Below are 25,294 nucleotides of genomic sequence, written 5' to 3' on the forward strand. Positions count from 1 at the left end.
ACACAACAAGAAAACTACAGGCCAATATCCCTTATGAACATAGATGCAAAAATCCTCAACAAAATACTAGCAAAATGAATTCAGCAACACATGAAAAGGATCATATGTCATGACCAAGTGGGATTTATACCTGGAATGCAAGGATGGTTCTTAACATACAAAAATCAATCAATGTCATACACGTTAACAAAATGAAGGACAAAAACCACATAATCATCTCAACTGACACAGAAAATGCATTTGACAAAATTAACTACCCTTTCATGATAAAAACACTCAACAAAGTAGGAACAGAAGGAAACTACTTGAACGTAACAAAAACCATGTATGAAAAGCTTGTAGCTAACATCCCATTCAAAGGCAAAAGACAGGAAGCTCTCCCTCTAAGATCAGAAACAAAGGCGAGGATGCCCACACTTGCCATGACTATCCAACACAGTAATGGAAATCCCAGCCAGGGCAATTAGACAAGAGAAAGAAAGAAGGCATCCACATTGGAAAACAAGCAGTAAAATTATCTGTTCGCAGATGACAGATCTCGATGTAGAAAACCCTAGAGAATACACACACACACACACACACACACACACACACACAACCTGTTAGAACTAACGATTTCAGCAAACTTTCAGAATACAGATTCAACATGCAAAAATCAGTTGCACTCCTATACACTAACAACATACATTCTGAAAAAGAAATGAAGAAAACAAACCCACTTACTAACATCAGAAAGGATAAAATACTTAGGAATACACCTAACCAAAGAAGTGAAAGACTTGCAAACTGAAAACTACAAAACACGGCAAAAAGAAATCAAAGAAGATACAAATACATGGAAAGACATCCTGTGCGCATGGACTGGAAGACTTAGTATTGTTAAAATGTCCATACTACCCGAATCAATCTATAGATTCAATGCCATCCCTCTGAAAATCCCAACAGCATTTTTTTGCAGAAAGAAAAAACGGCCATATCAAGCAACTGTTATTGCCAGAAGGTGTACACATCTACAGACGGCCTTTCTTACTACATTTAAACATGTAAACATCCACTGTTAGCTCTAGGCCATACAGAAACAGATGTGGCCCACCAGCTGGGGTTTGCCATCCCGTCCTGACAGAGGGACAGTGGGCCACGAACAAGGGTGGGACTTACTCAACTCCCAGGGCCTAAGGCCTTCATTTAAAAAATAAAAAAGGTGGGGTGCCTAGGTGGCTCAGTCATTAAGCATCTGCCTTCGGCTCAGGTCATGATCCCGGGGCCCTGGGATCGAGCCACACATTGAGCTCCCTGCTCGGCAGAGAGCCTGCTTCTCCCTCTCCCCTGCTTGTGTTCCCTCTCTCACTGTGTCTCTCTCTGTCAAATAAATTGAAAAAAATAAAATAAAATAAATAAATATATATATATATAAAAGGGAGCAGGGAAGGATGAAATAAGCTGTCCTATCGTGTGCTGCTCATTGCCGGCTTTGTAGCCTGCCTGCCCGGGAGGGCAACATTCTAGGACACTGGACACACACCAGGAACCCACGAGCGGCAGTCCTAAGAGCCTCCTGCTTTCCAGGACAAAGGCATGCTTTCTCCAAGGACAATCGGCCGGGGGATGTCTAACACTCCCTAATCTGCAGCTCTGGCCCTCGTGCGGTGCCTGGCCCAGGAAGATCTCGTAAGAATCGTTCATGGAGGGCGCCTGGGTGGCTCAGTTGGTTAAGCGACTGCCTTCGGCTCAGGTCATGATCCCAGTGTCCTGGGATCGAGCCCCGCGTCGGGCTCCCTGCTCAGCGGGAAGCCTGCTTCTCCCTCTCCCACTCCCCCTGCTTGTGTTCCCTCTCTCGCTGTGTCTCTCTCTGTCAAATAAATAAATAAAATCTTTAAAAAAAAAAAAAAAAAAAAGAATCGTTCATGGACACAGGAATGAAGCCAGAAAAGGCCAAAGATCTCCAGAGACTGGTGGCTCTTGGTTACCACCAAACAGCCTACAATAACCCCCAAAGAAACCAGAAGCAATGCACTGAGCACAGACTGCTTTTGCCTGTCCGATATCCATCCTTCCCTTCTTCTGTACTAATGGAACCTACGTTACTGAGGCCAGCACGGTGCCAGCTAAAACCCCGCCTTTCCAGGCTCTCTTGCTGATGCAGTGAGTCGAGGTTGCAGGGTGGGACCTCCAGGGAAGCAGTTTAAGGAGGCACACTCAGCTGCGGCACAATTTGGCCCCATCCTCCTTCCTGCTGCCTGAATCGGGATGTGATGGCTGGCGCCGCAACGTCACGTGCTGACCGTGGAAGCCACGCCCTACAGATGGCAGACCCTGAGGACAGCAGTACCACCACCCCGACCGGGACTTTGGTACAAAAGCAGGGTGAACCTCTATCTTGTCTAAGTCCTTGCTGTGCGGTCTCTGTGGTCAGTGGCAAGCCTAATTCTGACAGCCTGCTGGAAAAGTGAGCTCGGCCACTTGCCTTCGAAGAGTGGAATGGTGTCGTTGGAAAAGGTGTCCAAGGCAAGGAGGTCTTTCCCATCTTTGGACCCGCTGCGTTTGTGCTTATGTTTCCTTCGAAAGAAGGATCTGCGTGCGGCCGCCGACAGCGTCTTTGCAGCGTTGTTGTCATCTTTGACCTCAGACATGCTGAGTCTCCTGGAGAATTCTTGGTCCATCCTGCAGGCACAGGGAACGGTGATGCTGGGAAGGGCCTAGCGACCGCCTCCTGCCCACCCCGCCCTGCCCATGCGGAGGGGAAAGCCAGGACCCCAGGCTCCTCCGATGCTCTGCGGCAGGTCTCTTGGCTATGCCACCCACCCACACCACCGAGGACCCCTCAGTAGTGCTGCCGTGGGGGGACCCACGCACCAGAGCTGGGGGACGCTCTCAGAGCAGGCCAGTTCCTACACTCAGGTCAGAGTCAAAAGGAAGTGCTGGGACAGCTTTCCCTTGGTGACATGACAAGTGAGACTTCCAGCCACAAAAGGGAATGAAACACGGCTGCACGCCACGACACGGTAGGACCTTGAAAACACTATGTAAAGCGCAAGAAAGCAGGCACAGAAGGCCACATTCACAGGAAAGTCCAGAACAGGGAAATCTACAGGGATAGAAAGTAGAGTCGTGGCTGCCCCGGGTGGGGGAGCAGGGCAGGAAAGACGGAAGGACAGGTGGGGTAGCTAACGCATGCAGGGCTGCTTCTGAGCGGACAAGAAAGCTCTGAAATGACAGTAGGGATGGTGGCGCACGGCTGTGCGTACACCGAAAGCCACTGAATCGGACCCTTTGGGTGGACTGCATGGTATAGGAATATATCTCAATAAATCTGCTAAAAATAAAAAAGTCATGTTTCCTAAGTTGCCACGGTTCTTCTGTAGAGCACTGACTTACGTACACCATTGCACTGCACTAGAAGCAGCTTTCTAGACAAGCGGTTTGGGCAAAACGTACAGACCATACGCCAGGGTGCACAGCAAACTGAGCCCCGATCCTGTGGGACAGCTCCAGGGGTGGGCGCCGCCCCTTCCAAGCCCAGACATGAACACTTACACGTATTTGCTGGGGATCTGGCCACGCTGGATCTTTTGGGCATTCTCGTCCAGCTGCCAGGCCATCCAGGACCCAAATGTGCCCTGAGGCAAGGTGTCATCCACGTAGAGGATGTCATCTTTCTTAAAGCTCAGCTCACGCTCCACCTCCGCCAGCCGGTCATACAGGGCCCTGGGCCAGGAGACAGAGGGGACAGGATCAGGAGGAGGCTACCGGCTGCTGGAAGACCAGCCAGCCGCACACTTTGGCAGCCAGTCTCCTGAGACAGCTCTCCTGCTCTGAGCTTTCCCCAGACCACGATCAGGACCCACCTCTCCCCATGCTGGGGGCAGTTCCCAGAGAAGGGAACCCCTGGCTTTATGTAACAGAACAACGTTGTCTTGCCTCCCCTAAGACTAGGGGCTCCCTGGGGACGAGGGCTGCCTCACATCCATCAGATACAGAACGTCTTGCCAAGGACCATATCCCGTCTTCCAAATGGGCCTTCCCTCCCTGCCGCCAAGTCAAGGTCAATGGTTCCTACAGAAGGGAAACTCCCCAGGATGGACATATGTCATCTCCCACCCAGGAGGGTGTCCTAGAGACAGAGACCGTATCTCACAGTACATAGCTGCTCGGTGCTTTTTCCTTTCTGTGGCCTCAGAGCTTAGGGAACATGAAGGAAGCTAGAGCTCCTTCTAGAAAACACCTGGTACCTGTGCCCACCTGCACACAAGTCATACCGTACTTCGGGCACACGCGTGCCCTGATACCCACACACACCGCAGACGGATCTGCCGACGTGGGGTGGGGGGAGACCAGGAGAGGAGTGCAGCACACAGGAAAATGGGGCTCTGCAGCCTCAAAATTTCCCAAGCCCCAAACCCTAAAGAGGGAGCCCATGTGGTCCTGCAGGCCCTCAAGCAAAGTTTCCCTAAGTCACAAGCATCTAAGTCACAAGCCGTGAGCACGTGGTTTGGGGCCCAAGCAACAAGGACCACAGTCCGGCCCTCTGTGTTGCAGAGACACTCACCAGGACCAGTCTCCTCAGAAGGCACCTCCCCTGGCCCCAAATCCCTGGAACCCCTGGCCCCTGGTACCTGATGTAGAAGCTGTCGCCAGGCAGGCCCCTGACCTTGGTGAACTCCTCAGGGCGGTACTGCACCTTGAGACGGACACCGTCCTTGGGCTTCAGCATCTCCACGTAGACCTCCTCCACAGTCTTATTGCGCACATCCAGACTGCCATACTGCACAAGGACAGGGGACTGTGCTCAGAGGGCAGAAGCCAGGGGCGTGTCCGGCACCAGTGAGCGAGCGGTTGTGGGATAAGGCAGAGATTTAAGATCCCCTTCATTGGGAATCTGCATGCCTCGCCTCTGCAGGTAAGGCTGAGTCCTCTGCCAGGGTCTGCTGGCCTGTTTTTACAGCCCTCACTTGCTTATACTACCTTTTGCTTATAGTATCCGTGTCTTTGAATACCTATGAACCATCTCCCCCATCAAATGGGAGACCCAGCAAGAGGGAGAGGACGCTCCATCAGACCATGGTCCTGCTGCTGACACAGTAGAGGATTCTCCCTCCCGACACCAGTGCCCAAGCCAGGGCCCCGCTCACGGCCCTGTGACCCGTCCCCAGGGTCCTGGCAGCATTCAGCACTACCAGGGGGCGCCAGGCACGACAGCCACCCCGTGCCGCTGGAGGGTGCAGGAAGCCCGCGGGGCTGGCGGGGAGGGGCGGGGCCTGCCGCTCAGCAGCTCAGAACTCACCTCGAGGATGAGGTCTCCGGGCACAAGGCCATCAGGGCCCTTGGCAAAACTGTCATCCTCCACCTCCGCCACGAACACCCCGTGCAGGTTCCCTCCACATAAATGGACTCCAAGCTCCAGCTGGGACTTTTTGATGAAGACGACTCGCGGCTCTGGGGTCTTCTTGTTGACATCTCCCACCATCCTTTGGGGAAGGAAAAGAAAGTCCCTCAATCACAGACAGGGGGAGCAGGGCATGCAAGACTACACAGTGGCTAATGCCCTGGCAGGTTTCCCTTTACTCCATGAGGTCTCCCGGCGCTCCCATCCGGGTTCTGGCTCCAGCGACTTAGTTTACAGGCTGGAAGCTGAGGTTTATAGAGGTGAAAACACAGCCCCAGTTGAGAAAGCCAGCTGGGGACCGAATGAAAACCAGTGCCCTGCTTTCTGGCCCAGCTGTCCATTGAGTGCCGTGGGGTTGCCTCTCTCCCCACCTGGACGGCACCTGTTCTCCTAACCCTGTTCTGCCTGAGGAAAGTCAGAGCCGGTCTCACAGCCCAGGGCACAACAGACCACTTGGCAACGTGTACAGAGCAGCTTCTCTGGCCCAGGAACTGTGCTACGCCACCAAGAGGGGGCCCCTGGCCATCGGGGAACTCACAGCACAGTGAGGGAGACACTGGTGAGCACTCAGAGGGGAAGAAACGGGACAGCGATGGGGACCTGGGGACAGGCCAGCTGTGGTGACCGCATCCAAGTCCCAACGTGACAGATCCAGGGCAGGAACGCAGAGCGGGCCTCGTTCTGAGGGAGGCCAGGGCTTGGTCCGGGCCTACGGAACGATGGCTGCACGCCCTGGCCCGTGCGGCCCTCTCCCCATCTTCCCTCTGGCTCCTGTGCATGCCCTGCCTCCTCCTGCCCTCTGTCCATGCCTCCCGCTCCCCCCATGTGCACAGCTAACCCCTGCTCACCCTGAACGTGTTGACTTAACTGGCTCTGCTCCCTGCCACACTCTTGCTCACTGCCCCGCGTGACCTGCTCCGGCCCTCCCAGCACGTGCTGCACATGCCTGGACCCTGGCCTGTCACCCTCTAACCCCGGAGCTCCCTGGGGGCGACTGCTGGTGGCGGCCACAGCCCAGGACCTGGCTGGGTGGAGACTAAAGACAGACCACGAGTAACTGAGAAAAGGAGGAAAGGAAGAGAGGCAGAGCTAGGAACAAGTCAACGAGGAAACAAAAGAGAAAAAACAAGAAAGTGAGAAAGGGCAGGAGGGCGGGAGGAAAGGAATGGCATGCTTCCCACCCCAAGGCCTGACAGCCTGCTATGCGGCCAGCCGTGGCCCTGAGGGGAAGGGGGGGACGCCGGCAGGGTGTGCTCAGGCCACGACCACGACCGCCTGCCCCACCCCCCAGGCCGGCGCGCACAGACAGAAGGCTCACAGCAAGCGTTGGCTGACCTGGAACTGGGGGTGCTCTGCTTGGCCGGGGGGGTGCCGGGGCCCTCCTCCTGCTCCATCAGCGGGTCAGTGACAGAGGGGTGCTCTGGGGCGGTGGTACTGCTGCCCTGGAGTGTGGAGTGGGTGCTGGCAGGGTCCAGGTGGGAGCTGGGGATGGAGGGCAGGAGGAGTAAGGTGCAGCCTGCGGTCCCTGGCCGTCCTCAGCCACCCCTCTCCGGTGCTGACCATGGCTGGTGGGGCTGGAGAGAGGGACTGGGTCACGGGGCTTGGAGCCCGGAGAAGAGCAGATGCCTCGGGAGCTGGGACTCAGGTCGTCCACCCTGTAGGATCTGCCTGTCCTCAACCTGGGGATCCTCTCTGAAGGTGTGGGCTGGGGGCCCACAAATTCACCGTCCCTTTGCCTCCGTTTGTGCATCTTGTCCCCCTTGGCTGAGCTGCGCAGTGCTGCGTGGCAGGGGCAGGTCTCCCCCTTCTCCCGCATGCCCGGCAACCCACAGCTCAGGGGCAGACATGGACAGGGGCCAGAACCCTCTGTGTGAGAATCCCGCCCCCAGGGCCTCCGTTCCTGGCTACCACACACCTGTGGGGGGGGCTTCCTGCTGCACGGGGGGAGGGGATCCAGCCATGTGCTTCCACACCCTACACCTCACATCCTCCTCCTCCTCCATGTTCTTTTTCCGAAATCCGGGGCTGGCCAACTCTCCTCTTCCGGCCGCTGAATGGCCGGAACTCACAGTCAGCCCCCGGGCTGCACCCTCTGTCCTGCCCCAGCCCGGAGGCCCCCCATGGGACGCCCAGGCGCTCACCTGGACCGAGAGTGGCTGCTGAGCTGGTGCATGTGTGGGTTGTACTGGGCCAGGATGGTGACAGTGTCACACTGCTGCCCAATGATGAGCCGGGCCTGCTGCTCCGTGGCGCTCCGCAGGTTTATGCCATTGAACTAGGGAACATCCAGAGCACGCTCAGTGCCGCGGTGGGGGCTGGGGACCGGGGAAGCACAGCTCTTCCCAGGAAGGGAGGAGAGGACAGAGGGAAGAAGGCAGTGCAAGGGGCAGCTCTCACTCACCTCCAGTAACTGATCCCCATACTCCAGGCCGGCTTGGTGAGCGATGCTCCCCCCTGTCACCTTGGAGACGTAGACCCCACCCTTCTCTCCACTCACGATGGAGATGCCCAGCGGCTCCGAGCCCTTCTGCAGCTTCACGTGACGTGGCTCCTCTACATAGGGCCTTGGAACAGAGCCAACAGTTGCGGGGACTCAGACACAATGGAAAGGTCTGGGGCAAGTCTGCAGTCAGGCATGCAATCACCCACGCAGGAAAGGCCAGGGACCCCCGGATGCTCCTATAATGAAGAGCTGGGTGGGAACGCGATGACACCACCTTCGTGTGGCAGTGATAGGCTTTCCCGCAACCTCATGCAATACAAACACGACACGCCCCCAAGGGCCACAGAAGCGCCCAGTCCCAAAGACACAGAGAATGGTCCACCCGAACTATGAACGCTGACACAGGCAGGGAAAAAGCACAAAGAGTTTCATAACGTGAGAGGAGTCGCTGTAACAAAATGTGCAATGAACAAACCCTGGTGGGGTCTCCAGACTCCCCAGGAGGAAAAGAAGTGGCTCCTGGGACAACAGTCACCCAGAAGAAACAATATAAAGTATCAGTTTTTATATCTACCAGTATATACAGTGATGTACAATGACCATGGAAATGAAGCCGCTGCAAACCCAAGCCATTAGAAAGGGAGTGGGGAGGCTGGGAGCAAGGCGGGGACCATGCACTTGCTGGCCCAGGGGGGGTGGGGGGGTGGGGAGCCGTCCGCTGTGACAAGGGCACGAGGGGGCTTGGGCAGGGGCCTCATGTCAGGCCAACCTCAGACTCCTCAGGGAGGAGAACCTGGGCCTGGTGGCCACGGGCAGTCTCAAGAAAAATCTGTGGTGGTGGAGACATCTGGAAGGTACAAAAAGTTAGAAAGAAGAGAGGGATGCTCAGAGAAGGATGACAGACACCTGGAATCTAACAGACAGAAAGGCAGCCAGGTGATGCAGAGCCGTCCCGGGAGGACTGTGCTGCATGCTGCCCCTGAGCTCTTCCCGCAGAACAAAATCATAGCCAAAGGTGAAGGGAGGAGCCAGCCGGAGTGCCACGTCCTTGGGCTCCCCTCCAGAGCACGTGGGTGGAGACAGACTCATGCAGTGATGGACAGCCAGGCCCCTGAGCCACCCCTCCCCTGCCACCCAGAGGCACAGCAGTCTCTCCAGCTCAGCGAGCCTCAGGCTGGGACCCCACCGCCCAGGGCCCAGTCCTCTGGCAGTCTGAGATCAAACTCCTTCTTGACTTGTCCCTTCACCTCTCCCCTTCCCAAACTCACCCGCACTACAATGCCCTTCCAGACTCATCACGTATCACAGTGCCAGGTAGTTTGGAGTTGTAAGGGCCCATATATATATATGTATATATATATGCTTAATATATATATATATATATACACACACACACACATACACATATATACATGCTTAACAAAAGGGGAACAGGAACTGAGGAGATTATATGTGACTTTTCTTCTTTCTACTTTCCTCTATCTTCCCAGTTTCCTCTAATAAGAAGTTACACGATAATGTACGTTAGAATCGGGGGGAAGAAGCTGTTTTCCTTTCAGTCAAGTCACACACATTAAACTGTACGCCTCTGACTAGATCAGAAGCACCGTGAAGGCAGGAACGTGGACACCCTCCTCTCCCCAGAGCAGCTCCCGGTTCTCTGCACGCTGTAGGAGCTAACTATGGGATACCTGATGGCAGGGGACAGGCCCTCTCTGCTTCTAAGGAACCCACTTGAGTTGGCGGAAGATCTTGCTGCTCAGTGACCTGACCTGGGGTCAAGTAAAACAACTCCCCCACCCAACCCGGGGACTTGGTGCAGGTTTGTGTTCCCATGTGCATCACGTGGGTGAGACATTTCCACATGAATTGCACCTGCTTCCCCTACGGGCCCAGGTGCACTTCTGGGCTCGTTAATATTCAATGGTTGTCAGGGTACCTGTTAGGTTGTCTTACAAATTCAGATTTTTCAAGTCAAATGATTTTCTTAATGCAGAGCCCACCCTGCAGGGTTCCTTCCATGGCTCAGAAATGAGGGCCCTCAGCATTTTGGATTTGAGTGGACAGGAGTGGCTCCATTCCTCTTAAGTGATTAAATAAAAGCAAGTTCCAGTTTAATCAGATCCCCTGAAGACTGACAATCTAGACAGGACCTCTTAACTATAAATATGATCTGGTAAATTCAACTCTGAAACAGCAGAGGTGGGTGAGGGGTGTGGAGCTTGTGGGGGGAGTGAGGGACCCCTTAGAGGATGGGGTCCAACCGTCTGGACTGACATCAGCCTCAAGTTAACCCAAAATCTCAGCAGATTGGCCAGCATTTCAAAACGAACCAATAAATGGCTAAGCTATACTTTTACATACATTTTTTTCCAGCATGTTTTATTTCACAATAAAAAGCCTAGGAATGAGGGGGACAAGTGATGCAGCTGTGTTCTGGAGCCAAAAAGCAAAGAATAAGAACGAGCCCTGATTCTAAGGAAGGTAGGCAAATCACCAACCATGTGACCACAGATAGGTCACGCCAACTTTCTGGCCTCAGTTTCCTTATCTGTAAAAGAGAACCAATGATGATGACGATGATGACTATGCACGATGCTCACAGGGTCACTGTGAGCATTTCATGACTTAACACATGGAAAGTGCTTAATCAGGGGTCAGGGAAGCAGTGAATGGTGCCACCACATCATCTCGGCCAGGTGGCCCCCAGCATCATCTGCTGCAGCTCAGCCCCTCCCGTGGACATTCTGTGGAAGGAGCCCACCCTGCTCCTCACCTTGCTGTCTATGTGCACCCCACCTCCTGGCACCATGCACCTGCAGGGCTTCCTCGTGAAGGGCTGAGGCGGCACACCAGAGAACGCTAGGTGACCCGAAGCAGAGAGGTCTCGCCCTGGGATCGACTCAGCTGGAACCCTCCAATGCACCTGCTGCTTCTACCAACAAGCCCACTCCCTCAACCAAGCCCTGGCCTGCTGTAGGGATGTGCCACCCACTGCCGTGCCCATGGGACAGATGCTCAGTAGTGCTCACCTGTCCTTCCTCCGGTCCCCGAGGGCCACAGGGTTGACGGCAATTCTGGGCAATGTGGAGGCTGAGGTCTGCGACTGGCTACACGAGGACAGGGTGTCGATGTTCAGGGGGGACTGCGGAGGTGTGCTGCATTCCGAATGTGACAACGAACCTGTCGGGAGAGGTGCAAAGGAACTTGGGCTCTGCAATCCGCATCTCCGCTCCCCCATGGCCCAGACCAAGAGGGAGGCACAACCCAGGCACGTGGCTCCACGCGGCGGCCACACCACATGGCCTTGAATTCGGGGGCTGGGCTCTGCATGGCCTTTCTATCTAGCCCCACGTCACCAGACCTGACAGCCAGGCTCAACCAGCCTGCGTGGACCGGCTGAGCAGAGGAGGAGGTTACACGCTGTGCCCAGCCGCTGCACCACGAGACCAGTGCGAGCCGGCAGGCTAGGACGGGAGTGCGAGTTCTCACCTCTGTCGGAGCCCACAATGGACCGGGGGTATCTTGGCGTTGACGGGATTTTAATGCGTTCCGCCTTGAACTGCAAGTTGCTCGAAGACCCTACAGTTCCACGAGGAGACAAAACTTCAGGCATGTGATTGAACACTGCCCTCACTCCCTCGCCACCACGTTAGTACTTAGGGAAGAAGCACAGTCATGACAAATGCAAAGCGGCCTTGCCATGTATCCCCCGGGGGGCTAAGTGTGAACCGGTCAAGAAAAGCAGATACTCAGTACCCAGTGATCTGAGTGAACTGTGCGGGTCTGGACTGCTCCAGAACAGGATCACACGAATCTCAGTGACAGAGGGGACTGCTTGCTTCCACTCCACGTGGCTGGAAGTGGTGCCACCTGAGTCTCTTTATGAGGTAACCGCTGGTCTCTACCTCTGGGTTGCATTTCCCACACATGAACAGCACTACAAACCCCCAGAATCATGGACAGGCTCATGGACAAGCTCAGGGACAGGAAGCGAGAATCGTGGGCCCAGAGGTCCCCTGGAATAGCCGCATGGCTGCCAGGGAAAGCCTAAGAGACACAGAAGGCTGAAGGAGAAGGCTCCCAGAGCAGTGTGGGGCCAACCTCGGGCCCAGAAGCAGAGAAGGGTCCAGGTGGGCAGGCCACCTGGAAGTCTGGCCATGAGGATGCAGGTAGAGAGGGAATCAAGGCTAGTGCCCCACTATGGTGAGAAGGTTCTAGTGGTACCATTACCAAGGCGGGCGCTGGAGGGCAGAGAGTTGGACCCGTGGGAGGCTCTCATATCTGAGTAGTCACTGCCAACCCTGTGGCTCAGGTCCAGGCTCAGGCGTCCCTGGTGCTGGACGCTGCGAGAAAACCAGACATGTGAGGTGCTCGGGAGGAACACCAGGCCTGGACACGGCCACTGGGGAGAAACAAGCAGCAGGCCTGGGCCAAGGCCTCCCTGAGCCCACAGAAGCCACTCGCCGCTAGGTAGGAAGAGCGGACTGCCACACTCACAGGCCGCATCCAACGAGGGCCCTGCCCACAGAGAAAGGTCCTGCTGTGCCTGCAGAGGAGTGGCACACCTCCAGCCTGGCACCAGGGCTGGGCTCACCAGGAGCAAGGGCTTCCGCCAGGAAGAACAGGCTCGGAACCCTGTCCGGGCCCAGAGAAGTGGAGCCTCTCCTCCAGGATGGGCGGGAGAGGCTGGATGGGCATCGAGGACCTCGGACGGGGACCTGCACACCTCGCTCAGGACAGCTGCCTGGGACACTGGAGGGCAGAGAGCCCAGGCCTCACCCACCTCGGGCAGGCCTACAATCAGACCCAACAATGTCCTTGTCTAGGTGTGTAATGAGACTGTCTCTTCCCTGCCTAAAGCCCAGACTAGAAAAAAATCCCAACTCCACATCATGGCCGCAGGCCCTATAGGATCCGTGCCCTATAGCCTGTGTGCTCTTCCTGACCTACTGTGCCCATGCATGCTCCCCTACTCTGTCCCAGAGCCCAGCACACTGCTCCTAGGTGTCTGTGGCTCCTACAGCCCTCCTTCCTGGGGACTTGAGCCAGGTCTTGCGCGGCTGGCTTCTTCTCAGCCTCCCGATGTCGGTAGCACCCCCCTCCGCCCCTCCCAGGGCCCTCCCCTCCATCCTCGTCCACAACCTAGCTGGCCACCCTGCTCTGTGGTCTTCAGAGCGACCCAGCACCACCTGGTACCACCCCGTCTTGTCCGTCTGCCTCCCACACTCGAACATAAATGCCCCATGAAAAGTACCTAGTTTAGTTGATTTAGTTCTCCACTCTATATCCCTCTGGAACTAGAAAAGTCCATGCCATGTAGTAGGTGCTCAATTAAAATTTGCCAAACAACTGAATGAATGAATGGGTGACCCTGAGCCAGTCTGTTCACCTTTTAAGGCTCAGTCTTCTCATCCATGAAACAAAGCCAACAACAGTCCTTAGCTCATGAGGTTGTGGTGGCCATTGAACGAGATGAGGTTTACAAGGGTCCCAGCACAGTGCCTGGCATGTGAGCACTTAAGCACCAGCTGCCATCACTCTCTCTCTCTTTAAATACCTCTTCAAGCTCCATGCTAGGAATGAAGAGAGGATCCTTAGCGTTCACTCTTCTTGGGGCCCCAGCACTGCTCTAACCAGCCCCTTCCCGGCTAGGCAAGGACACTTCTCTGCCCGTGGGCCACTCTGTGCACCAGTGGCTTCATGTGCCCAGGGGCTTGGCCGCCCAGGGTGCAGGGAGGTATGGGGTGACTTCACATACCTGGGATGCAAACCCTGGGGGCCGACCTCTCTGGGCACAGGTGGAGAGCTGCAAGGGCCGACCCTGTGGCTATGCACGGTGTAGATGGGGTTCCTCAGGATGGAGCTCACAGTGGTGCTCGGGGTCATGCTCCAGGGTACAGTGCCTAGAAATGGGCTGGGTAAGAACAATCACCCAAAGCACCCAGCCAGCCCCAGACCTGTGCAAGCTCTTGGCTTTCTCCATCTGTAAGATGGGAGAACTTGCTTTATTGCTTCCTATTTCTCAGGTTGCTATGGAAAAAAGGGGCCCTGAAAAGCTAAGAAATGTCCCTGATACAAGACTGAACATCCCAGACAGGGCAGCCATTGCTAGTTTTCTGGACCTCTGGGCTGAGGACACACAGAGGCACCTTGAAATGACTGCCTCCACTCTCCCCAGGAACGAGCAGCCCTGCAAGCCCACCATGGACCCTCCTCCCCGCCCCGATGACTCACCCACAGATGCCCTGCCGGGGTAGAATGGGGGGTTGCTGTGCCGGCTGGAGTGCCCCGGTGAGTATGGCGACCATTCCTGGAGCTCTGGGCAGAGTTCTCCACTGGCCGGGATGCACTTCTGCTCCTGCAGGACCCAAGACAAGAGACAGTGGCCAGAAATGGACATGCACAGGTGTCTGCAGGTCTGTCCCCTAAGCACTAGCTCGTCCACTCGGACACACGACGTGACAGTCAGGAGAGGTCACTGCTCATTCATGTTGCCTCAAGCAACCGGAAGAGAAGAACTTCCTTCGACACTACTCTGGAAGAAAACCACAGAGAAAGAACCTGGTCTCTCAAGTAAACAAACTGGGTAAAGACGCGGAATGCATGAGTGCGTCAGGCACATGTATGTAACGGCTCCTCAAAACCTGCATGGCTGGGTGAGGGTCTTCGTCTGCAGAGTCGTATGGATGTGGTCTCCAGCTCCCATCTGGAGACAACTACAGCACCCAGCACCCACCAAAACCAGCCCACCGGACATGGACCAGCCTCCTGCTGCCAGCCGACAGATTCCCAGGTGCTACCTTGGCCCCCCCGGACCCTTCCAGGCTGGTCCGTGTCCCTTGCTTTTGTTGTGCAAGTTCAAAAGCTTCTTGATGAAAAAGCAAATCAGACACCACAGCCAAGAAAATGTTCCTGTCTTGGCATCATATGCCATTAACATGCATACCCCCCTACCCATCCCTTTCCAGTCTCCTAAGGAAGGCTCCTTCCCACCAGCATCCACCGGCCACCCCACTCCCCTTTTCCTCGGACAGGTGCTTAGAGCAAAGGCAAAGGAGCCAGGGCTAAGCACGACGCTGGGGACACCAGCTCAGGGCCCCTCCCCGTGCCTTCGCCCCGTCCCCACCCCGAGGCTGAGCCCCACCTCCAGGAACTGAGCAGCAATCACCACAGGAGCCAGCTTCGGCCGAAAGCTAGGAGCGGACTTGGGGCGACGGCGCTTCTGCCCCAGCTCGTCCATTTTCTGGGAGGTGAGGTCCCCGTCACAGGACTTCTTGGCAGGCAGGTAGGAGGAGTCCCCGTCCCCTTCAGGGTAGTAGCTGGAAGCAATGCGGACCCTGCCCTTGCGAGGGGGTGAGGTGTGCGTGGGTTCGCCGGGGTCCACGTCAGGGGGCAGTGCGCTCGGGGGGCTGGTGGACGGCGAGCTGCCCACCAGAGTGGCCTCAGACTCGGAACTGGTTTCCAGTCTGTGCTGGAACTTAATGGAGTCACTCCTCCTGGGAGGTTTTGGGGGCGTCAGAGGCCCCATCCTCTTGGAGGGCTGGGGGGAGTGAGCAGACCCAGGGCCAGGCTGCAGGTAGTCTATTTTGGGGGGAGTCTGGGGGCGTTTGAAAGTGTTAGGGTCAAAGATAGACTTTCTTTGCTTTGGCTTCTTATAAACAGAGAGCTTCTCGGGCCCTGCTATGGAGCCCAGCACGGCCTTGGGCCAGGTCCCGCCGCTGCTGGAGCCTTCGGGGTCTGCCTTATCCAGGGGGGCTTCTGCCGCCCCACAGGGACCCCCCTCAGTCTCGAAGGGCAGCAGTGGTCGCCGGCTGCGCACATCCACCAGCCCGTAGCCACGCTCCCCAGAGGTGTCTGAGCGGAAGGAGCTCAGGCTGCGCTCAGAGGCGCTGGGACAGGCCTGGGGGGACACTGGGAAGGGTCCCCCAGGGAACGGCTTGTGCAGGAAGGAGCTGCTGCCTCCCGGGGGGCCCAGCTCCCTCCTGTCCTCCAGCCTGTCCGCGTAGAAGATGTCCGTCTGCGTGGAGTTATTGTGCTGTAACAAGCTCCGTTTATTCTGAGCCTGGACCTCGGGGCCGTGGGCTCGGACGCTCAGCATCTTATCAGAGTCCTTGATGGTCTCAAAGATGTTCTGGCCACTCCATGAGGAGCTCTGAGGGAACACCTACGTGGGGATCGCAGAGAGTGAGAAAGAGTGGGTAAGACCGCAAAACCAGGCGCTGCCCACGAGCGCGGTCCCCATGGGGTGGGGGAGGGTCAGCAACGGGCCACACACACCCCAAAGTGTGCCCGAGTCTCTCAGATCACCTCATTATTCAGTTCAGATTCAAATGTATACCACTGTCCTCAAAATGTCCCTCATGTCTTGTTTCGCTTTTCTTTTTAAACCAGGATCCAGTCAGGGTCCATGCACACCCTGCACTTTGTAAATTAATACCTTTTTTTTCAAGGACTCCCAGCGATGCAGAGTAGCAGCTCAGGTATATGGAGCTGAGGCTTTGCCTGCCCCACAGCCGATGAGAGCAGAGCCGGTGTTGGGTGGGGGTCCTTACCTTCAGGAGGGAAAGGGTCAAGGAGTCCTGGCAGCTACGTAGCAGAGATTCACACTCATTCAGAGATTTGTTGTCCAGCGCAATGCCATTGATCTAGGGCCAAACAGAGAGCCATCAGGCCCACCACCAGGTCAGGGTCTCTACCAGCCCGTTCTGGACGGTGGGCCTGGTTCTTCTGTAAGGGGCCCAAGTCTGGAGTTGGCAAAGGAGAGAAAGCCCCTCCCCAGTAAGGCCTGAGAAATCCAGTGAAGCGGCTTCCAAGGCAAACAAAACACACAGCCTTAAAATCACGTTAAGGGGAGGTGCCTGTCTGGTCCCAGTCATGGGGAATGACCAGGCTCTGTAGCTGGCTGCCGTGTGAGGCATGGCCATGGCTCAGAGCTCCTTCACGCACAGAATGGAAGATAAACATGCCTGACCCCGGGTCAGGAGCCTAAAAAGGAGATCATGGTGTGGAAGGCCTTTGTAAACTGTTAAGTGTCAGGTGAGATGAGATGTTATCATTCCTGTTCACAAAGATTCTCGTAATCCCACAGGCCTACACCTCTGTCCACATTTCTCTCAGATATGTTCCCATCTTTTAAAGAAGCGTATGTGCAACAGTGAATGGTGAGACTGGGATGCATCCAGACCATGGAATGCTGCCCAGCAGCAAAAAGAACATGCTAATGGTACCCCCAGCCACCTGATGGGTCTCACGGGATCATGCTGGGACAGCCAATCTCAAAAGGTCACATACCGTATGATTCAACTTAGATAAGGCTCTTGAGGTGACAAAATTATACAGATGGAGAGCAAATTAGTTGCCAAGGGTTATGGATGGGGAATGGAGAGCAGGGCTATGGATGCCTCTATCAAGGGGTAACAAGAGGGAGATCTTTGTGCCCGTGGAATAGCTCTGTATCTTAATTTTGTTGTTGTTGTTACTTAAAACGTGATAATAAAATGACACAGAGCTACACATGCACGACTCTGTTTGCCTGGTTTGGATATTATATAGTCACATAAATGTAACTGACAGGGGAAACTGCATGAAAGGTACACAGGACCTCCCCATACTACCGTCGCCACTTTATCTATTTCTCAATAGTATTTATTTAATGTCATAATCGAATTATTTCTCTAATTATTTCAAAATCAAAAGTTAAAAAAATAGAGTGATTATTTTGGGGTGATGGATTGATTCATTTGGTTGTTTTTTTTCTACAACTTATCCACATCTTAAAATTTTTTCACAATGGCCATATTGCTTTCAAATTCTGGCATCCCCCGAAATCTGAAAAACACTGGCAAAGATGAGAAGCAATGAGCTCCCACACCCTCTGCAGGTAGGATTGAAAAGGCCATGATCTCTTTGACCACATGGGGGAGATCACGTCAACTCTTAAATGCTGATGCCCGTAGATCCCGCAATCCGCCCCCTACAGGGAAATTACGCCGGGGCACACTCCCGTGGGTCCCTGTGGACAGATGTAACGGTGGCCTTGCAGCCCTACTCGTAAAAGCAAAGATGTCCTGACTGTCCATCGGGGGGACTGGTGAATGGCCACCACTAAGGAATAAGCAGCTAATTAGTTACTGACATGACCTAGGCAGATCTAACGATGTGACTACGGAACAACCTTCAGGGCAGGCTGTGGGAAACAAGAAATGAGGTTAGCAGTTCAGTCTATTATGATCCCATCTGGGTGGAGAAGAAGAGAGGAGAGGAGAGGGAAGGGGAAGGGAGGGGAGGGGAGGGGGAGGGGAGGGGGAGAGGGAGGGGAGAAGAGGGGAGGGGAGGAGAAGAGGAAAGCAGATTCAAATGTTTTTAATATTTCGGGGGGGGCGCGGGTAGGACCAGAATACATTGTTAACAATCGCTGCCATCGGGGTGGGAACTGGTAGAAGGGGGTCTAGAACCAGAGCAAGAGTTATGGTCATGTGTGCCTTCTGTACAACTGGGACTGTGTGTGTGTGCTGGGGGAAAGTGCGTGACTTCCATTTTAATGAGTCAGTTAGAGATACTAAATTAGGCTCCATAATCTCACAGCGTTTTGGGGGTTTGGTCACCAGGGATGCCATTCGGTGTCCCCAAAAGGGCTGTGCACACAGGTGAAGCCCATGGCAGGGCTGCCTACAGTGGCAGAAAATGAAAACAATGTATATGTCCACCAGGGGGCGTGCTTTCAACTACAGACAACCAAACATCAGAACACCATTAGGTGGATAAAAGTACTGAGGGTCAATTTGGAAAGCTATCCGTGATGTGGAATAGCAGGATGATCCCACTATTATAACTTAAAAAGAAAACAAAGCCCATAAAATTTATCTGTGTATAAAGATTTGTATGAGCACTCATGATCTGGCTGGGAGCACATCTTACAATGCGACGGGGGTGCAGGGGCGGGGTGCAGAGATTTTTCTCCAGGGGCAGGATTAAAGGGAAAAGAGCAGACTACCACTTTATACATTTTTGTATCGCCTGAATATTTTATGACACATACGTCTTACTCTGGTATTAAAAAAGAAATTTAAAAATAAATGGATATAATGTTTAATAAAAAAGATTTTTTTAAAAAAATCACATACAAAAAAATAAAAATCAATCAATCACAGATATCTTCTTTTTTAAACTGGTATAAATAGGGGTGCCTGGGTGGCTCAGCCAGTTAAGCATCTGACTCTTGGTTTCAGCTCAGGTTGTGAACTCAGGGTCCTGAGATCAAGCCCCTGCTCAGTGGGGAGTCTGCTCGCCTTCTGCCCCTCCCCCCACATGCACGCTTTCTCGCACGCGCTCCCTCTCTCAAATAAATAAATCTTTAAAAAAAACGGATGTAAATATACATTCATGTGTAGAATAAAGGCTGTACAGAAATATATTTCAAATGTTCATAAAGGTTATCTGTAAGGTGGTAGCCATGAGTGGGATTCTTATTTCCTTCCTAAACCTTCTTTGTATTTCCTGATTTTCTACTATAAATAGAAACACACTATCTGGAAGAAATGTTTGTTCACATTAGAGAACAAGGTGAACGTGAAAACTCTGCTCATTATCTCGTGTTCAACCTCCCAGATGTCATTTAATCGTCCACGTGGGGCAGACAGCCCCGGCCCTGAGGCTTACCGCCACGATCCTGTCTCCCACGGCGAGGGACCCCTCCTTGGCGGCCGGGCTTCCAGGCACCACTGCGGCGGCAAACACACCATTCTCCAGACTGATGCCGCTGTCTGCGAAAACCACAGAGGGCAGACACGGGCAGTCCCCAGTTAACCCTGGCCCTGGTCGCCTGGCCCTCTGGTTGTCCCACCTTGTCTTTGTGAGATAAACTTCTGAAGGGAAAGTTAGCAGACTGAAACCTGCCCATCCCAGCACCCAGGCCAGGTCGGACCCCCCAAGGGCTCAGTCACGTCTGCTCGGGTGAATCGAACACTCGGGAGACCAGCAAGACCTGGGACCCAGACAGCCCCCTGCCAGGGAAACACACACGCTGCATTTAAGCAGCATCAAGGCCCCTGGAACAACACCCCCAAAAACGCACATCTCCCCTCTGCACAAGGAAGGGGTGCCCTGCCATCTGGGGCGCTCCGCCCACTTCTGCGGGCCCACTACCTTTCTGTCCACTCAGGTTGATGTGCAGTGGTGTGATCACCTTCCCGCCCAGGGACTTCCTCCGCCGCACGACCATGTTGATGGCCCCCTCCCCGTTGAGGAGGGCCTTGATGGCCTGCTTCTTGTCCTTGTTGATGAGGTCCACGTCATTGATTCTCAGCAGCCAGTCATTGACCCTGAGGAGGGGCAGAGCCAGCTCAGTGCCCTCACAGGCCTTGGGACCAGCGGGCAGGCCCCACCGCTCCAGTGTGGGAGACGAGGGGCAGAAAGTGGGTGCCCCACATACACACTCGGACAGATTTCCTCTTCAGGATGGTCAAATGGCTACACTCACAGAGGCTGGAGCCAGACTGCCTGGGTGCAAATCCCGGCTCTACCACTCGCTAGCCGTGTGACCTACCTCCTCCGGACCTGTGTCCTCATCTGTAAAATGGGGCAAGAGCACTACAGTACCTACCTCACAGGATTTTAAAGATTAATGAATTGATTATACAAAGTGCTTAAGCCAGTACTCAGCAAATAGTACTTTATTATCATTGCTCTGTCATGGAATGGGCATGCGATGCACACCCTACACTCCTGCACATACCACACCTGAGCCCTTTCCTACCTAGACAAGTGAGTGGCAGCACCTGGGGCCTGAGGAATGGTCAGATCACAGGCGCCAGTGAATCACAGTCTCCTTTAAGAACAATGTTAGCAGCTGAGCCTGCAGGCCTGAGACTGCTAGGCCCTCAGACCCCAGGGTGCGCTCCTTTAACTGCCACCTGGCTCTCTGGGTCCTTCGCAATGGGTCGGAGGGGCCCCCTTCCCTCCGGAGCCTGGGCCTCCTCCTCTTACCGTAAGCGGCCGTCAGCAATGCTTCCTTTGTCCACTTTAGTGACAAATATCCCACAGTCCCCAGGCAAACAAGGCTCATTCACACCTTCTGCCATATCGAACCCAAGCGCTTTCAAGTCAATATCCTCCTGTCAAGAGAGAAGCACACGCACTTTACACAGCAGCGATTAGAAACCTGTGGCTCTTAAACCTCAAGCTACTCGCTCCACTGTGAGCACCGCCCCTTCACCACGCTGGACGGGGCACTCGGTCCCCAGGATGAAGCCCAGGGGCAGCTACCATCGGCCCCTTCAGCCACTGTGGACACTTGTCCCCGCAGAAGGGCTCTGCTCTGCCCTCTGCCTTCCACGCACCACACCAGCATCTGCCGCTGCAGAGGCCACGGGGACCAACCCACCGGAAGCTGGCGTGGACAACTGCAGGGAAAGGATGCATGCACCTCGGGAAGAAAAGCCGCAGCCCCAAAACTGACAGCCATGAACCTGGAAACCCCACAAGGGGGCCATCCTCTCCCGCCCCCATCCAAAGTGTCCCAGTCAGGACAGCAGGGGAGAAAAGACATTTAGGCAGCTCACCGTCTCCCTTTCGAACTCCACAACTTCCGTTTCCCACTCCATGGAATCTGTGTCGATGGCCGAGTCGTGGGAGCTGTGGGCCATCAGCTGCCGGAACCGGGCCTCCTTCTCCAACTGGGACTCCATCTGCTCCCTAGGAACAGAGAGAGCCATGGTGATGGTCCCCTGGGAGGCGAAGGTCATCATGAAAGCTAAATGGGGCTCCTTTTGCTCTTGGACTTCATGCCAGTTTCCCAATAAATCTGGAGCAGAATGCCAGGCAGGGCTTCCTGGATATCAGTGGGTTTTCAAAGAGGTTTTTCAAAAAAGACCCAAATTCGTCCCAAATTTATCCAGAGGTTTAATGCAACTCCTCAGGAATTGCCAGCAAGACTTTTTGTGGATAGAGACGAGACTATTGTAAAATGCAGAGGGAAAGAAAGATAAGGAACTAGAAGAGCTAAAACAATTTGAAAATGAAAAACTAAGTGGGAGGAATCACTCTACTCGATTCTAAGACTTTTTCTATAGCTCCAGTAATCAAGAGTGTGTAGAACTGCCAGGAAGACAGACACAGAGATCACTGGGACAGAATGAAGAGTCCAGAAATTACCACAAGGTACAAGAGGTACAAAAGTACTTCGGCTGAAGAACAGCATTCAACCAGTGATGTGGGCACACCCACAGCAAGAAAACTGAACCCCAACCCGACACCATGACTCACATGAAAAGTAACTCAAAATGTATCACAGGTTGAAATGTTAAAGGTCAAGCTGTAACACATTTAAAAGGAAAATACAGGAAAAAAAATCGTTAGATGTAGGGCTAAGGTTAAGGGTTCTCATACACCATACAATCTATTAAAAATGAAAAATTAAAAATCAGTAAGTTGGACTTGACCAAAATAAAAAACTTAAGCTCTCAGAATAGACCCAGTTAAGAGATGAAAAAAGACTCAGAAACCTTGTACCATCCCCCAGTGACTTGCACCTGACGTCCTTCGTCCTAAAACCTGTGCCCAGATGACCTTGCCAATTCATCAGCGCTACCCGCTGGGCTCCCAGCACACTCGTGACCTCCTCCTGGTTCCTGCTCGAGTGGACATGCTCGCAGGTCCACACCTTTGTCTGGGCTGTGCCCTCACTGGCCAGCTCCAGAAGTATATATAGCCTCAGGGCAGCGCCCCAAAGCTGCCTTTGCGGGACACAGCTCCCACCAGCCCTGCACCTGCTCATCTCTCACCCACTGGGGCATGTCTGCTGTCTCTGCAGACCGGGAGCTTCCTCACCAGCACCGGAACAAAGAGGAGGGACAGATTCAGATATGCTGAACAAACAAGTGGAATTCGACTTTCTTAGAAGTTCCAGGCAATTCCAGCTCCATTAAAATGCACGACTCCCCCCTACCCCCCGCCCCGTGCTCAAGCCCCCAGGGACCAGGCTTTACCTTAATTTGATCCCACCACTTACTAGACAGAAGGTGGGTCCCTGGAGAGAGTGTATCACTTTGCCTCTTAGCTGGAGATTTTCTTTAGAGCACCCAAGCCCAAGAAGTTCTGGGTTTTTATCTAGTAAATGAAGCTGGTTGGCTCATGTTAGAGTTACTGAATGGGGAGGGGGGGTGCTGTCACTCCGTCTGAATGCCACTGCTCCAGCAAGTGCAGCTTGCACGTTCACACTCACGCTCCTCACCGCCCTACACCACCCTATCAGAACGGAGAGCCCCGGCCTCTACCCTGCAGAGACAGCTACTGGGTTCTGCCAATCTCCCTTTGTAGCTCTGATCTTTGTATCTTCACCCCACCCCTTCGGGTCACCAAGTCTCAGATCACAATCCTGGGTGCAGTGCCATAACTGAGGGGAGGCTATCTGACACCCCAAACAGTCTCTTCCAAATGGGCATCCCAACACGACAGGCAGAACAGACTGCAAAGTGGTGAGGGCTTTCCAAACACTGCATCATGATGTCAGCACCTTGTTCACGGAGCTGTCGCTGTGTCTGGCCGACCTGTGGTCTGTCTCCTCCTATGTGCTATGAGCCCCACAGGGTAGAGACCTGGTCCACTGTTTGGTGGCTTCCCCAGGGCCTCCCACAGGCCTGGCCCATCCAGAGCAGGCACTCGGTAAATCCTTGTAGAGTTGGTGAATGAATGAGGTAGAAAGGGAATGAATGAATGAATGAATGGACAGTAGACGCTTGCCTGTCTCCAAATGGATTGGCTAGGCACAGAGACCTTCCTTCCTATGTGCCTTTGCACATGGTGCCTGCCCACCTCCACGTGCTCATCTTCTGTGATGGTCTAAGAATTTCTCATTAACTCACAACACGGAGGTGGCATTCAGACCCATTCTACAGACTGACAGAGTGAGGCAGAGTGAAGGGCCGGCAGGCAGGGCGTCCCGGCCCTGACAGGAGAGGGGCCACCACGCTCCCCGCAGGCAGGCACCCACCCCCACGTACTTGAGCTCCTTGAGCTCCCGGCTGACATCATTCTTCTGTTTGCGCGTGTCGTCCAGGCTTCGCAGAGCTTCGGCCAGCTCGCTCACTGCCCGGTCCCGCTCTCGCCTTAGGTTGTCACAGAGCGTCCTGGCAGAGGAGGCAGAGGCTGAGGTCACTGTGAGGGGCAGGGGGCAGAGGACTCACAGCCTACAGTGGACTGCAGCCCCAGCCCCCAAATACCCCAGGTGCCCACCTCGCCTCCAAATGCACTGAGGGAGCATTGGAGAGTCTAGAGGTGAAGCCACCCAGGCCAACCCCATCGAGGGGCAGAGAAGACACTGAGATCCAGGAAAAGAGACATCTCTGCAGTTACTGGGCAACGGGTTCTGAACGTTCAGTGCTCATCCCACTGTTTCACCCTCAATGTGCCTGGGTGAATGCCCAGCCCAGCCCCAGCCCACCTGGCAGGTCCCTGGATTCCAGCACCTACCACATGCCTCATCTCTACTCACATGCAGGCCTTTCTAGAGCTGTCCCCGACCCTACAACTAAATTGAGCTCCCCACTCGGACAAGAATCATGCCTCATGCATCTCTGAAGCCCTGAGCTCTGTGCAGGTGCAAAGTGCAGGCCTGATAATTCCCCACCAAAGGACGTGTGGCTCCTGGGACCCCAGTCCACCTCAGCCATTCGCAGAGAAGGTAGGGACAGGGGACTGGGCAGCAGGGGAGTGTGTGCTCTGTGCCACCCCCAGAATGGCACCCTACCACTGGAGGTCCTAAGGGCTGGTCCCCACCTCTCCATGGCCCCCAATCCCCTCCACCCTGAACCCTCACCTCCTGACCTGCCTTGCTAGATAGTGGTCTCTCCTCCCGACAACCACAAGGGATCTTTCTGAAAATCACAAGCACCACCACAAACCCTCATGGCTCTCCCCCTGCCAAGAATCAAGACTATACTGAGGGCTTCCTTCTTGAGGTCCCCACAGCCTGCCCTCAGGAACCCTGTCAGCCACCTCTCCTATAACTCCCAAGTCCACAAGCATGCCCCTGCCCCGGGCACACCACACGCCTTTGTTCATGGCCATGCCTATCCCGCCCTCCACCTGGAAAAATCCCACTCAGGCCTAAGTTCTAACTTGAAGGTCATGCTTTCCAGGGACACTTCCCCGCCTGTTCCCCCACCCCCCGCCCCGCCCCTGCATGCCCCCATCACAGCTCTGACCGTGGCCCTGGAATTCACCATCCATATTATCTCCCTCCCCCGCTGCCCTGTCCAACAAAGCTGCCCGTGGTCCCCCAAGCACTGGCCCTGCGGGGGCATCACACCCGTCTGGGAGCCTTGGAGGTTGTTTCTCTCCCAGGGTCTCCTTGTAAGAGGGACCTAAGATCCTGGCACACAGTAGGTGCCCACAGAATAACAACTGAAAGAATGCATTCTTGGTATGTCCATTTTATCAGAAGTCCCCTAAGAAAGAAACCTGTCTTT

The 25,294-nt window shown here is 54.5% G+C and overlaps 1 protein-coding gene across 9 annotated transcripts in view; it reads right to left on the minus strand.

Annotated features, from left to right (window-relative positions):
* DLG5 (discs large MAGUK scaffold protein 5) overlaps positions 1-25,294 on the minus strand; it is a 216,337-nt gene that overhangs the window by 106,646 nt on the left and 84,397 nt on the right. For 5 of the 9 annotated variants that reach the window (XM_064594864.1, XM_064594863.1, XM_064594865.1 and 2 more), the window contains 19 exons: positions 23,828-23,953; positions 21,389-21,521; positions 20,814-20,941; positions 19,974-20,149; positions 19,488-19,591; positions 16,382-16,474; positions 14,974-15,993; positions 14,064-14,187; positions 13,588-13,732; positions 12,054-12,172; positions 11,319-11,408; positions 10,859-11,009; positions 7,785-7,947; positions 7,525-7,658; positions 6,719-6,865; positions 5,282-5,465; positions 4,614-4,762; positions 3,535-3,705; positions 2,465-2,661 (listed from right to left, as the gene is read on the minus strand). In XM_064594864.1, coding sequence (XP_064450934.1) covers positions 2,465-2,661; positions 3,535-3,705; positions 4,614-4,762; positions 5,282-5,465; positions 6,719-6,865; positions 7,525-7,658; positions 7,785-7,947; positions 10,859-11,009; positions 11,319-11,408; positions 12,054-12,172; positions 13,588-13,732; positions 14,064-14,187; positions 14,974-15,993; positions 16,382-16,474; positions 19,488-19,591; positions 19,974-20,149; positions 20,814-20,941; positions 21,389-21,521; positions 23,828-23,953 — 3,554 coding nt within the window. The remainder of the gene's footprint in view (positions 1-2,464; positions 2,662-3,534; positions 3,706-4,613; positions 4,763-5,281; positions 5,466-6,718; positions 6,866-7,524; positions 7,659-7,784; positions 7,948-10,858; positions 11,010-11,318; positions 11,409-12,053; positions 12,173-13,587; positions 13,733-14,063; positions 14,188-14,973; positions 15,994-16,381; positions 16,475-19,487; positions 19,592-19,973; positions 20,150-20,813; positions 20,942-21,388; positions 21,522-23,827; positions 23,954-25,294) is intronic. The other 4 variants (XM_064594866.1, XM_045878187.3, XM_045878188.3 and 1 more) reach the window with 2 other exon arrangements.

The sequence above is a fragment of the Mirounga angustirostris genome, unplaced genomic scaffold (genome assembly GCF_029215605.1).
Source record: "Mirounga angustirostris isolate CCGP_5_RB_7025 unplaced genomic scaffold, mMirAng1.0.hap1 SCAF_6, whole genome shotgun sequence".
Classification (NCBI taxonomy): domain Eukaryota; kingdom Metazoa; phylum Chordata; class Mammalia; order Carnivora; family Phocidae; genus Mirounga; species Mirounga angustirostris.